This window comes from Haliotis rufescens, unplaced genomic scaffold, assembly GCF_023055435.1.
Source record: "Haliotis rufescens isolate VD_foot unplaced genomic scaffold, xgHalRufe1.0.p SCAF_22, whole genome shotgun sequence".
In the NCBI taxonomy this organism is placed as follows: domain Eukaryota; kingdom Metazoa; phylum Mollusca; class Gastropoda; order Lepetellida; family Haliotidae; genus Haliotis; species Haliotis rufescens.
The window spans coordinates 1,579,307-1,595,249 of NW_025963913.1; the positions used below are offsets into that span (position 1 = coordinate 1,579,307).

At 37.4% G+C, this 15,943-nt stretch overlaps 1 protein-coding gene across 4 annotated transcripts in view; it reads right to left on the minus strand.

Moving 5' to 3' along the window:
• Nucleotides 1-5,778: 5,778 nt before the first annotated feature.
• Nucleotides 5,779-15,943, minus strand: part of LOC124116612 (voltage-dependent calcium channel subunit alpha-2/delta-2-like) — an 80,733-nt gene continuing 70,568 nt past the window's right edge. For all 4 annotated transcript variants that reach the window (XM_048401419.1, XM_048401420.1, XM_048401418.1 and 1 more), the window contains 3 exons: nucleotides 14,985-15,112; nucleotides 14,517-14,599; nucleotides 5,779-13,143 (listed from right to left, as the gene is read on the minus strand). In XM_048401419.1, the coding sequence (XP_048257376.1) occupies nucleotides 13,027-13,143; nucleotides 14,517-14,599; nucleotides 14,985-15,112 (328 nt within the window). In that variant the 3' untranslated portion in view covers nucleotides 5,779-13,026. The remainder of the gene's footprint in view (nucleotides 13,144-14,516; nucleotides 14,600-14,984; nucleotides 15,113-15,943) is intronic.

Sequence of the window (15,943 nt, forward strand, 5' to 3'; positions counted from 1 at the left end):
AGTTGGACAAAATATATGTTTGTATGTAATGCCGATTGTTTTGTTTAAAATAGACCCTATCATTCTGTGCAATATTCAGGGACAGCAACGATCTTAGTCCGGTTGATTTGAGCTAATATTTGATCTTAGCAGTCGACCAACTTTGACTAAAAACACTCCTTTGACAAAAAACCTTAGTGTGACATTTTCGGGTGCGAGGGGACACGAACGATCAGTGTTGTGGGGGATTACAAAGCTAGTCAATGAGATAAAGCCTAGCGGTGCTTTTGATAGTGCGAGAAAATCTCCATATCGCACTGCCTATGGAGATGAATTTCTTCTTGGAATACTGATGATTTTCTTGTCAATCAATCATCATTAACTATATCTATGGCAAAGTATATATGAAAACTATATTTTATTACAGGTATCTCAAGATTAATGATAATGTCCGGTACCTCACTGAATGTGAAATGTCTTTGTCTAAGGTCATAGCTGTCCTTCCGTTATAACTGAAAGATATTACTAAGACACTCCAAGACGGATTAAAGAAACCACAGAACCACATTTTAAGAATCAAATATTTCAATGAATATTGTGTATTTGTGAAATTAAAAGAAATAGTACAGAAACTTCCGAAAATATCCAAATTGAATGCAGCCAAAAACATTGTCCGAAAGGTCCAAAAAGGTACTGGCACAGTCCATCAAGTGTCCACCGTGATAGTAGGTGCCATTTCAAACGTCCACCTGTAACTAACACATAGTGAAGAGACTCTTCAGGAACGAAAACACAGTCGGCACACATGATCGTGGCTGTCGCAAGGCTTCTTGGTCCACAAGAATGATCTCCATATAGGCAGTGCTGGTAGGGGCTGGGACAGGGGTCTGGGGGTCGGGCAGGACTGATAGAGGGTTGATCTGGATCATCCACTCGGTATTGGGGCACTTACAGAGGAGAGATAGAAAAGAACATTTTTTTTAAATTTAAGGGGATTGATTTTCATTTCTGTGCATTACAAATCATATGAAATCACATAGCCAGCAAAATTCTTATCGTGGTCTCTCATACTATTATAGCAGTCAGAGACATGGGAGTTTCCAATACTTATTTTTAGACCTGTTTCTCAGTTGATGTACCGAGTCATTGGGAATCCCTTTTGATAAAGTAATTCCAGATCGGATGTTTTCGAAAAATAACATTTAATTTTGATTCCTAGTCAGCCTATGACAAATTGTAATTGATTCATTTACTATCATAGTTTATAAAGGTGATTCCAGGTGCCAAAAGAACAAGTGAGTATGGTTCAATCCCGCTTTCAGCAATATTCCAGCAATATCAGACAACAGACACCAGAAACTGGCTTCACACATTTTACCCATGTAGGGAATCGAACGTGGCCTTTGTCATGAGGAGCTATAGCTTTAACCACAAGCCTACCCCGCCGCCCCAGGGGTCAAAAGAGTATGAGTTAACAATGTCATAGTCATGCTACTTAGGCCTAATTGTTTAATATGGGAATAGTTTGTGTATGCTCCCTACAAATGACCTACTGGGTTGGGAACAGGAAGAACTGTTTGGGAGACTGCCTTGGGAAATCCTTTCATGTGGAGCTTGTCTTGACCTGTGGGAAAAAAACAAAGATTCCGTAATATATATATGGTACACATGTATTATACCGGTGTCGGGACACCTATCCGCCATGTTTGTTTGCTGGTACAAAGAAAGCCCAACGCGACAGCATCACTATTTGAGGGCCCCAATAAAGTTCAAAATAAGCACAAAAAATACCCCCATCCCCACCCACACCCACACCCCTTTAATGTGTATGGTTTAATATGATTTAACCTTGAAATTGAATATCAAAGCGATGCATAAACGACGAAAGAGGGGGTCGATCTAAACAGGTAGTACCAGCACCATTTATTGTTGTGTTCGTAGTCTATTCATCTTACGGCAACAGAATACAGAGACTATCGTAATTCGTGTTTAAAACATTGAAAATTGCAGCAGAAAAACACAAACATTAAAGAACACAGAAATATACCTTGGTGGTAGACCCTGGCAGCACTTGCATACATGGCGCAGGAATCAGCAGATGGAAGAAACACAGAGCGAAATAAGAGCAGAGACGTGAGATTTGCTACAGCAATAAACAGCAAAATGGCGTCGTTTGTGTAGACAACGGTCGCTATGGAGATGGTGCTAATCTCGAGTTGCTTCACGTTATCAAGTCTTGTTCATTCCAAATAAGGATGTACTCTCCTGATAAACTAGTTCTACTCTTGGTTTGCACTGAAATGTGGCGCTTTTAGCATATATGTAGACAGGTTAAAACTTTGAATAATCTTAAAACCTACTGTCTCGTGCGTGCAGTATCTACGGAGACAGTTTCACTTGGGCCCAAAATACCGTTCTTTGTGGCATTATGAAATATCTAACATATGTTGCTGTATTCTAAAACTGTTAGTTCTTTCTACACTGGTTAAGTCGGTAGAGATTTATTGTAACGTTACATAAAATATTTTTGATACTGCATCAAATTGATGGACTTTTCCATAGTAGGTGATACATTATAAGGGAATCATCATATTATAGTTTTGTCTGAATTGTTGACAGCACAGCAACATATGGTACCTTTCTTTAATAGTTCGGATATTGGACTCAAAACGACATACACAGGGTCTCTTATGCCGTGGAATATAAGAAATTCTTCCTTTTTTCAATCAAGTAAAATCATTTTAATTATACGTTTGTAAATATGAGGTGAGGTGAAAAGGTAATGCCGGTTTTAGTCTCATACCATGCCGCAGTTTAACATGAATACCCCACTCAGACACTGTATACTGACTACTAGTACTATTACCTTGCTTGAGGGCTTAGAAAGGGATCTGCTGAATCCAATCCCACACCACAATAACATATGGTACGACATAATAGAAAGATAGATCGTTCTTTCTCTAAAAGATAAATAAAAATCGAACAGAAAGTACCGAAGAACAAATTATCAATTTAAAATTTAGATTATTTTGCGTTGTCGCTCGTGCGCGCGCTTTGACATCGGACTTGTACTGAGAAGTGCACAAGCCGAGATATAGAGATTTTACGTACGCATCTGAGATGAACCAAGAGGACATTCCATTTTCGGACGATTATGATTTTGAAAGTTGTAGACGTGGTAGATACTAACAGAGACGACAAATCAGTATAGACACAACATGTATGTATGACGTTCCCTTCCCTGCCCCGAATAGCCAACGGTTTCAATCGTAACTCACTACTAGGCACAATGATCAATCAGAATGAATCGGTAACGTTATGATAAGTGATAATTGAAGTCAAACGGAAACGTTCCGAATAGTCAGGACGTTGTCATATTATTACGTACACTTGTGTTATAACGAGGTCGTATAATGACACAAAATCTTGGCACGTGGTATGGGTATCTTCCCAAAATGCAGACCCCTTTTAAAGCAGAACTCTCAAAATGCAGAGCAGAAATTGCATGGGTTCCTGGCGTTTTCAAAGGTCGCAACTCTGCATAGCAAATTGCGGCGCCTTAGAGGAGTATGTTGCCTCTTGTGCTGAAGGAAAGATCAGAATTCGTTATTACAATGTGAACATTCGCGTTGTGTGGGCTCGAGGACAGCCATGGGAAACTAGGTTATCGCCCGAGAAAAGTCATCTTTTCCGGTGAATGGAGGATAGTCTTGGAAAGACAATTGCGTGTGTGTTTAAGAGACAGGCCGGCGGAGAGTACCTCCCCAAGTGTAGTCACCGTCGACATCCCTGAGTCAGTTTGGTGGTCTGGGCCTGTATCACCTGGCATGGTGTGGGAAAAAAACATGTTTAGAACACTCGATCGTTTGTTTGTTGTTTAACGCCGCGCTCAGCAATATTAAAGCTATATGACGGCGGCTTGTAAAAAAATCGAATTTGGTCCAGACAATCCAGTGATTGACATTATGGGCAGCGATCTACGCACTTGGGATACGATGACATGTATCAATCAAATCAGCTGGCCTGACCACCCGATCCCGTTAATCGCCTCTCACGAGCATGGGTTGCTGATGCCCAATTCTAGCCATCTTCACGGGACCGACAGGTATCGGTACCTATGGATTGATTGTACTGTTTTTATGATTTCCTAATCTGTACGTACCGAACAAAAAAAAATTTTAAATTGTGTAATCAGATGACCACACAAGATCAATGAAGAATAAATAAGTTATTTTGAGGCACACAATTTCAGGTTCACAAATAGTAGCAGCTAGCTATAAAAAGTGACAGGCACAAACTGCCCTGTCCCGAAATGTCTCGAATGATCAAGGCTGCCATGTTCATGTAACAAGTGGCAGATAACTCTTAACAGGAGTATGAAGCCCTCCTGGAAAGCCGAATGTGCTGCTGTTGACTGCAATTGATATTGTTTACGTGTATACCAATATTTTGCTGCCACTGACATTTACTACAAATATGTGTACACATAAACTACTTACTTGTACCACTGCACACGGATGTCTCTCTATATGGCATAGTCTAAAGTAGTATTAGCACGGATAATGTTTTGTGGAAAAGGAGGGGCGCATTCGGTGATCAAATCCAACTGAAAATGTTTGATTACTGCAGAAAACAACCATAAAAAAATGTGATAGTATTGTATATGTCTACAATAAATAACCCGGTCATCTATAAAACTTTCCACTGAATTAAATAATCAATGTGGACAGAGCGTCCGCCTTGAGCGCAGAAGTTAGGTGTTCGATTCTCGACTGCCTCATGCCGAAATACCTTAAACGATGGTAAGTGCCCTTACCCTTCCTGGCACTCGGCATTAAGTGAGAAAGGAAGGACTGGTCGGCACGGAGTCCGTGCTCCAGTTCCTGCTGCTTGATTGATACTATGCCAGTCGAGTGGAGTTTGTATACCACTTTCACATAAATTAAATGTGAGCGAGTATGGTTTTGCGACGCTTTTAGCAATATTCCAGCAATATCACGGCGGGGGACACCATCGTACCCATGTCGGGAATCGAACCCGGGTCTTCGGCGTGACGAGTGAACGCTTTAACCACTAGGCTACCCAACCGCCCCATAAATCAAATGTAGAAACATAACCCTATATTGGGTACATTTTTACGTACTTGAAATCATACAATACAGGCATCTAAACATCAGTCAAATTAAAGTTAACATTGAAAGGATCAGAACCACTGATAACAAGACTTAGTTACAAAAAAAGTAAGCACTTTTCTTTTTATAAAATCCAAAGTCTGACCTAAATACTAAATATTAACAATTTTGTACAGGTTCAACAGAGGTTGTCATGTATTGTGGTCAGTTCTGTATAACCTGTATTGTGAGACCTTGTTACTAGTTTTGATTTAAGGTGTCTCATTACTTTTTTTATACTGAGCGTTTAACTGAAAAACGAACCAAACATACATGATCATGTTAAAACACATGTCTTTCAGAAAGTTTCAGTTATTTATTTGTCTGAACTAAATTTAAAATACAAGGCTTCCGTTCGCATTTGACTTTTGTTACAATTATCGTGATCTGTGTGGGTTTGTTGTTTTACATCTTCCCCACTGGCAACATTATCACTGCTCTATCATGGTGCTCTGTAAGTCATGGAGCCAGGCAACCAGTGGCTACTTGATAGTTTGATCTATTTGCCAACCAATGAGGTAGAAGGACACACAATCAGCTTCAGTCACAGGCCTTGGTCACACAATTCCCACTTAGATCTTTTAATAAACTTTCAAAAAGTGTGTAACTAATCACAACAAAACATTCCTAAAGAGGTATAAAATAACTTTATTGTGAGCAGCATAACACAGATATAAACTTCATGATGTACGAATTATGTCCCTTAAAGCCATCTTCTCGGCCTTCTGTCATCTCTGAGGAACAACTCATAATCACTGGAAACCTTACACATAGACTGGTTCATAAACCACAACAGATTGTCAAGATGTGGACATAAATATCAATCCATATTATAATCTATCTTAAAAAAGCATCAGCCTTACGATATTTCAAATACTTATAAAAATACTGCTGGACAGTATTTCAGAAATATTTCTTGGTAATAGCATCCTTCTTCACCATCACACAGCTTTCAAAAGTGACAGTTATGCCATTTAACATATTATTTAGTACATTATATCATATACATGAAAAGAAAAGGAGGGATGAACTGCCCAATCTCCTTGCAGTATCCCTACTTATATACACAAGTATATATATAAATGTCAAAATGTTAATCTTTTTCTGATTCCAATTCCCATAACTACAATAGGGCAACAAACAAGTTTCAAGTTCTCTATGTACAAAAAGGGTATCATTCTCGTACAGACATGAACCAGTTTATGTGTGAACAACAAAACCCCACGCCAAGTAAATGTTGGTGAGTTGTGTTGGTGCATGGGTAACAAACAGGACTACCACCAACTGGTTAAGGGCAAAAAACTGACCTGACCTGTGAGGGTCCAACACATCAAGAAAAGGCTTCTGGTATCAACAAACCCTACAAACCAATCTCAGTATGTAAGAAATAAATTACTATTGGTATCGAAATGAAATACATTGAGCAAAATAAATAAAATGGCAATGAAGTTAGAACACAGTGCCTCTTCCTTAACTACAGACTTCTTAAAAACTCAAATAAATATCACACATACATCACATTTGTGGGAAGAAAATATATTTGCTCCAAAACAACTATTCAGTTAAACCTCAATGAACAACACAATAGTCAACACACAATCTCTCACAGCCTAGTGATCATAACAACAGGATTTAACAGTCAATATATGTGGATATTCAGCCTCTGAAGCATTCAGTGACAACATTCTTCAAATTCCCTTGCAAAAAATACAGCAGAAGTTCCAAATTTCTTTTAAAAATTACGCAAGATATAGATTTGTCTTTTCCATTTGAGTGAAATGAAACTACTCATGCAATCTTCTCAATATTTCATAGTTATTGAACAATAATACCATTGAAAGCAGTACTATTGTATCAATCAAACAAAAAGGCATATTCAGCAATTTCTGCAAAGAAAAGTGAAACTTCGGCAAGTATATTCAGAATTACAGAATCCTTCAGAGACTGAATAATAAATAACTACAGCATCAAGATCCTTTCACTGCATTATCTCACAACATGGGTTTATCACAAAGAGGTTTTTGTCAAACGAAAACATTTCGCTCTCTACCAAATCAGAATACATAACAGTTTCCCCATTTTTATTGCTTTTTTTGCTTTGAGATAATGATTATAGTTGATCTATCCATCACTGCACCAAGCATAAGGTTACATTTTGGACAACACTGATGTTGTTTAATGATTTTTACTTGTACGCAAACACGAAACCTTCTATAGATACAAGATGTTGTGTTAACATAGATAATTTACATACATAGTGGGACCTCAAAAGTGAGGCATCTCACTTTCTCATCTCAGAGCATTATAACAGAGACCATCAACAGAGAAAAAAAATTTATGAAAACTTTTGCTTTGATAACAGAAGCATATCATCATGAATATGGTATTATCAACATCATGCAACATCAGTAATTTACTTGATTTCGTGGAATCATGAACTTCATTAAAGCAAAAAATATGAAAACTTCATAATGAGAGATTGCAATTTGCATATCATTATTCCTTGAATAATATACCGGTATGAACAAACGCATATCATTACAATTTGTGCATATCCATGCTATCTGGACTCAGACGACCCAGTATTACATTTGTTTACCTTTACTCCGAATATAACAATATTTTTCTCAAATAACTTGATTCTAGATGTAAACACAGAGCGAATGTTATGACCAACTTGTGGCAAGGAAATGGCCGACACAAACTCAAACAAGAATATCAGGCTCCATTAATAATTTGAATATGCTGCATCAGGTTGGTAGTTCACACAATCTCAGGTTTATGGACTCCCCATATTGTTAAACAATTCCAACTCAAGATGTGGATATCAGGTGTTTCAATTATAATATTCAGTTTACAGATTCACGGACTGAAAATTTCTCAATCATTTTATAACAGCCAATTTTTTCTCAAACAGATTGTTCTTAAGATAATGATTTAAGACCAAATCAAGAAGAATTCGGGAATACAATGTCATTTACTCTATGGCCAAATTATTAATAATAAGAGGTCATTTTTAACACAATTTCACAATATTATTTTGACTTTTGACTTTAAGTTTGAATAAAACATCTATAACCAAAATTTAGAAAATAGGTTGTGATCTACCACAGGACAGAGATATTCATTCATACCGATCACCACAACATAACTACAACTCGTACAGATCACATACAGCTAGCGGTAGGATTGGTGGATGTGTCTTGAAGCTAAACACGTCACCTATACATATAGGAACTATCTAAACCACTGTCCTCTAAGTGTAACCAGAACATGGCAGGGTTGTTGTGAAACACAGTTGGCATCTGATACACTGATTACAGTCAGGATCCTGTTCTAGCTTGTGGTTAATTTTTGTAGCAAGTGTGATTGGTGAAAATATATTCTGAATGGTCTAACAGTGTTCCAGTGATAGCAAAATCAGTTTCAGTGCATCAATAAATGTATCATATCCGGACTGTTTTACTGTAATATGTACCATATCAGGACCCTTGTAATGAAACATGTTCAGTTTTGGGGGTCACTTTTACTGGAGCAAATTTTCCGTGGGGAAGTTGTCATGACACACGTGTGATATCAGAAACCTCAGACTGTAACATGTATGTCAGGACCACATACTACAGAGTGTATCAGAACCTTAAACTGTAAAATATATCAACTCCTCTATTTCACAACACCTGAGACTATTAGGCCAGACGTTTTTAAAACTTGGTCTACAAATCCGTCTATGAATCCTCCAAAACATTACAATGTGAAACAAAATAAAAATAAATGCATCATTTTATTATTCCGTCAATTAGAAATACTTAAAATGTCATAAATAACTTAACTTACTGTCACTATCAATATAAAAACTCATCTAATATATACTAAAACTAAAGCCTGTTGAAAATGTGTCTTAAAAACTTCAAAACATTACAAATTATGAAGAATCTGTTTTCCTCCAGCCCCCATTTTTTTTAAACCTACTTAAAATTTTGAGTAAATAAATATATATATTTGAAATTGAAACTTTTGGGGACCAAAAATTTGTAAACCAAAAGAGAGAAAGGCTGGCCTTATGAACCTTATCCTAACTAGCAATACACTATAACGCTTTTCTCTGCTATGCTCCTAATCCCTCTCACCAAGCTCAGTGGTAAGACAGACAACAACGGCAACTAGAGGCAATTACTATGTACACTTTGGTCACGTGACTACAAACATAATAAAACAATCATTTCATGTGGTCTGGATTGTGATAAACAATATTGAACAGACAGTGGACCGATTATATACCCAATGCATTGCCACTGCACACAGTGAAACACACAACACACAGGCATTCCATGAAGGATGTCTACCCTACTGGATGACCAACCACAAACACTCTCCTCCATAGGACCAACAGGATCACAACATCTGGGTGTGCTGTTCAGTTCTGTGCAACCAGCTACCCCATGATCTCATTTTTGTCAAACTGGGCCATGAACAATTGTATTTTAAGATTGAGTAAAACAGTGTGTATTCTGGTGTGCAGAGGAACCTCAGGTCAGCAAACACTCTAGCACAACATTTGTGTCAGTACTAAAGACTATCATGGTCGATTTAAGGTTGCTGAAGAAAACAAATTGATTTTTTTTTCTAGAGAGCATTCTCAAGACAACACTAAAGTAAGTAAATGTTCAATGCATCAAAGCATTTCAATTCTTTTGTTTACTAATGAAATATTGAATGCAAGCTAATCTAATCTGTAAAACCAGAAAAAATTGAGCCTAGCCCTTTGTATTTTCTGATAAATGTGTCTTCGCTCGTGTCTGTTTTGTCCTGCCTTTAAATTGTATTAGTTATGACATAATACACATAAAGTATAGTGCAACATACTTAATGTCAACCATATATCCTTCTTTTGCTCGAAAAGGGCCGACAATTTTATATTCTAAGACTTCTTTTTCTTTTAAATATTTGTTACAGAAAAAAAACAGAAAAAATTCCTGAGTGTTGACATAAAATACTGATTTCTGGACATGCTGATGTCCTGAAAAAAAGTGGGAGGTTTGAAGCTTTGACCAAAAAAGGTCCTGTCTCTTACAAACCCCAGGCCACTTCCAGCATATTAAATGGTGGGTTGCTAAGTCAGCGGATGAGCTAGACAACAGCTGATATACTTGTAAACTGTTCAAGGAGATCATGGGCTATAACAAACCATCAACAACCATGCATAAATGACCTATAAAACTGTACAATTCCGGTGGAAGCAAACACTCACTCACTCAAGTTGTACTTGTTCAACAAATCTCAATCACAAACATGCAGTTATTTACAAACAAATCATGGATGAACATCGCACACTGTATCAGGTACAAAACTTCTAAAATGAAGTGGTGATAAAAATTAATAGTAAAATCACATGGCATGACGATTCAGTGGTAGATGATAAAGAAATGAAATCGACATTCCTTAAAAAAGCAAAGCTAATCCGATTACACTTTTATTGCTCTTCATCCCTTTAAAAAAAGTAACTTCATTTCCATATATTTTCATTCTCTGAGAGATCAGGCTTCTCTACAGCCAATCAACAATCCTACATTCACCTCTGAGGTTAAGGACAGACTGGAGCCTATTTTAAGCCTAGGTCCTCCCATTTGCAATCAGCCCCCTTCAAGTACTGTCCTCATGTCAGGGCATATGCTAACTGCTACACTGAAACAGATAGGCCTACACCTGCAAAATAATATTTCCGCACAAAACAGCAATTGTACCCACAATTAATATTCAGATGAAATGATTTATTTTTGTTCACGAAATGACATACTCATATTGAAATAAAGAAACCAAAATCAGTTTTCTGTGGAATAATTATTTGACTACCCTTTTCAGTGCTTCCTCTGTTTCTTGCATCGTCTAATGTGACAATGTGGAGGAACATACAGTGTTCCCATACCAACTTTTCATCAGGTATCGGTGCTATCGTCATCATGTATCAAGATGAGGCCAAGCACATGTCAATATTTTCAAAAGATACATTAAGTTCAGGATACATGAAAGCGGTGTTTAACATTTGTCCATGTGTACACATCACAAATTGGCATTATCAGAAAAACAAAAGGTGTTATTACAACTTTTGACAAACTTTGTAGGACTGCCAATTTGACCTAGCCTATCCCCTGAACATACCCACAGGAGCATGGACAACTACCATATCATGCCAAATCTCTTGTTCAGTGTCAAAACCTCTGTTCATAGAATTATACTTGATCAGAATCACAAGCTAAACAAAGAACAATATTTGCCTTCGATCTCTCCATCCATGCCCCTTCATCATGTTGCATTGATCTTCAACCAACTACACGAACCCAATAATGGAAGAAGCAAAACTTAGTAGTTTGAAGGCTTTGGATTGCTATATTATTTGGTTTCAATATCAATTAGGGTGGTGCATAGGTGTTTTTGTTGTTATATTTGAAAAGATTTCCTTAAACATACACATCATTGCAAGAAAAACACCTTTCTTAAAATAGCAAGATTAAATACAGTTTAAACAATGGAGAACTGCATTTCTGTTTGATGACATTTTTCATATCTAAGGGGATCTGTAAAAATTTGCTTAACTGGTCATTAAATCCACTTTTATTTAAAATCTAAACTACATGAAGATCACACCATTGAAGATGGTTTCCACTCACTGTTTAGGACAGTAAGTATCCGAAAGTTTCAGGTAACCCTGTTCTAGATATTGTGAAGGAAAAGCATGTCGGCTAATATTCTGTACACTGGAATGTTCCACCTTATGGATAATTAACCACAGCACTTACACATTTCAGCTCTTCTAACAAACTCATTTTAAATTTTTAATTAAAATACAAAAAGATAATAAAGAAATTATGTAAAACAATCATTACCAATATGCTGCATTGCCTTATTTAAATACCCTAATCTCATTACCAAATCAGTACCATAAATCATGATGTTATCCTAAACGGTTCCAAGAAAATTCAGAAACAAAATTCCATGAACGAGAGACTTTGGCAAAATGGTTGATCTCTATACCTCAAGCTTGTATTTAGCACCAATGCCTGAGCCAACTGGAAGAAAAACTAATTGGAAATAATACAACACATGTCAAAGAGTATACGCCAGTTATTACAGACAATTATGCGCAAGTTAACATAATTCATGCAATGGGAAGTCAAGGGTATAGATGAAGTAAGACAAAACCAAGGATGTTAAGACTACATGTATGTTGGAATGAATATTCACACTGTACAAGCAGTAGATATATATCACAAAATTCATCCCTGTCACAAATATCATCACCATGGTTACATGAGTTGACTAGAATCTTTTATAACTTGTTATCTTCTTTGCATGTAACTTCATAATTTACTCTGATATATGGATATTCTATATCGTCATTATAATTTATTTTCACATATATACACATTTTTACAAATTTACACTATATTTTTAATCTTCGAAAAACATATTTTGTGTAACTTAGATAACAGTTCTTCCTGGAAAAAATGGTTCCATAAACACATTTCGGATCACATTAAATTGCACATTATATTTAAATGAAAAAACAATATAAAACACATAAGAAAATATTGATAGTGTCATCCATTGTCATATTCTTGATTTAAATTTGGAGTGCAAAAAGAAAATTCTTTTTTTTTTTTTCAGAGATGATTTGTAAAATGTCCACGTTGAAATAATCAGCATTAACACATGAGCACTATCAACATTGTCCAAGGACATTTATTTACAGGTACGACTCTCACAGACCATTCATGGTGCAAGGAAAATAGTTTTGTATAAAAAGTGTTTTCAACAGGGCATTTGGTATCAAGATTATTCAAGTATGGTCAAGTGCAGTGTCCTATGTAGGACCTGCTGGTCAGCTGTGTGTCTGAGTAAGGTAGGGGACACTGAACAAGATGACCGCTATAGACAGCAGAATGTTGAACACTGACGCTGTTGTGCTTGACATGCAACCACACTTCGTTGCATCCTCCTGAAAAAAGGCAAATGCTGTTATATGTAATGGAAAATGATTTTAACCATGAATAGATTAAATAAACATCATAAAATTCATTCTAAAAGCAGAGTTGATTGTATGATTCTGACTATATCATGAGCATGTGTTCCTGTTTTGTTTTTTTGTTGTTTAATGCCCCATTCAGCAATGTTCCAGCTATATGATGGCGGTCTGTAAATAATCAAGTTTTGACCAGACAGTCCAGTGATGGATATCATGAGCATCGATCCACGCAATTGGGATACGATGACATATATCAACCAAGTCAGCGAGGCTGACCACCCGATCCCGTTAGTCGTCTCTTACAAGCAAAGTCGCCTTTACATAAAGTATGGGTTGCTGAAGACCTATTCTAACCCAGATCTTCATGGTTAATTAGTTTATGAAAATCAAATTCTTTTCACTTAAAACATGTTGGGAAAATTATTTTCTTTCAAGGTGATAAATACTATTCGGTTTGATAAGGTTAAAAAAATATGTTTATCTTGATGTTAACAGGGCTGATATTAATGGTCAGGATTTGAATGGAAGTGTTACACTGCCATAGTAGAGGGTGGTCTGGGAATAGTGAACTAGGCAGTGAATACTGTTGTATGCCAGAGTACAATGACATGCAACTTAAGACCGATGCTAACCAAAACCTACAGAGAATCCAGAAATAGCTACTTTCTGTTCCACTGACTGCTGATGCCAAAGTTCTGGTGATATGTCATTGACAAAAATAAAGGTTCTGATGAGAATCATATTTTCCATGGAGTTATATATGATCGATACTTTCTATTTTCAATCCATGGTGGACTTGGGAAGAATACCACTTTGAACATTTCTCTTCAGTTCTATCATGTCCGGTTTATATGAGAAGAAAGCCCATGTGACACAAGTCATAGATGTCTACCACTGATAAACACCATGAGCACTGGTAAAACCTTCAATCAACAAATTCAAATTCCCAACATGCCTTGAATCCTTGTATGCCTAAGGGACAAAACTCTGCACACTACGATGTAGTGCCCAAGATACTGATTCAGCCAATGCCCCTCTAATCCAACTCACATTCACAATCCCAACTTAAAGTAGCCTTTTTTTTCCAACAGCATATTATTACCACTGTTATAAGTAGGGCTTCCCCCTAACAACCCGTCCCATACTTCGACAATGCAGATACTCGTTGTGCATGTTCAGTGTTTCCATGACTGCTTAAACTGATACACAATCAGTCAAATCACTGATCCTGACGACCCTATCCTTGATTTAATCAACTGCCACAAGTATGAGGTACTGGAGACTGTTCTGCCCTGGGCACCCTGCTGCGTATCTTGAGAAGATGGTACGCAGACTGACTGACTTACCCTTGGGTCCTTGCTATAGCATCCCTGTACCGGCTTTCTGTACCGTGGGGTTCTTGCCATGTCACAAATCACCTCCTTTTCCTCTGTAAGGTAGAGAAGGCTTATTTGCACCAAATTTCAGAACGTTACCTGACAGCATCAAGCTTTACCTGTCTCATAATATCAGGCACCTGATACAACTTTCCACTAAATCATAAACATAAATCATAAGTCATGAAACTGTTCATGACAATACAGATGGATAACAATATATCATCTGAAAAATAGGCTGACTTCAGTTAAGTTTCCTAGTAGGGTTGACATTTCATGTTTTTCTATATTTCTTTCTTAAACTGACAGTGAGGAATTTTTGGAATATACAGTTTAAAAGGTTCTGGGCTTGCACTTCACATTCAAACAAGGGCTGATAACCCATTATTCCTAAGGGCTTGATGGTTAAACCTGTGAAAGTGCATAACACTGTCTCACCTTCATCACTGACTTGGACTGGTGCCTGCGGCATTTCATTGAAGGCAGAGTTGCACTCGGAGCAGATTGGGTCTGTCACCACCAGCAACAGGTTTGTGTGCATATCCATCCGGGAGGCTAAGATTGTCCTAGAGACACACAACAATATGAGTACAGATACCTTGGATAGTAATAAGATTAACCTCTGGATCAACATCAGCATCAGTACCAATATCTAGGATGCTAAGAACCCTGGAACCTTCAGATAAACATTAGAAGTACCCATATCTGTAAGTATAGCTGGGACTGACCATTGACATTCTGGGGGCCTGGGATTTTATCGAAAACAATAAATTGTCAGAGAAAATGCTTCAGACTTGAAAAAAAGAAAATGTCTGCTGCACAATATATTGTTGCAAGGTGTCTTTCTTACAAGAAAATTCAGGCTCATATTTTTGAATAAAATAAATACCTGGGTACTGGTTTAGCTGCTGTAGGCTGTAGCTGAAAAAATATCTAAGTTCCAGAAATAATCCAAGGCCCCTCAACACTCACCTGGTACAGTTGTCACACTCCACAGTGTCATGGTCTTGTTGGCGCCAAAGTTGTACTGATACATGACTTCAACACTCACCTGGTACAGTTATCACATTCCGCAGTGTCAGTCATGGTCTTGTTAGCGCCGAAGTTGTACTGATACATGACTTCAACACTCACCTGGTACAGTTGTCACACTCCACAGTGTCATGGTCTTGTTAGCGCCGAAGTTGTACTGATACATGACTTCAACACTCACCTGGTACAGTTGTCACACTCCAGTGTCATGGTCTTGTTGGCGCCAAAGTTGTACTGATACATGACTTAAACACTCACCTGGTACAGTTATCACATTCCGCAGTGTCAGTCATGGTCTTGTTAGCGCCGAAGTTGTACTGATACATGACTTCAACACTCACCTGGTACAGTTGTCACACTCCACA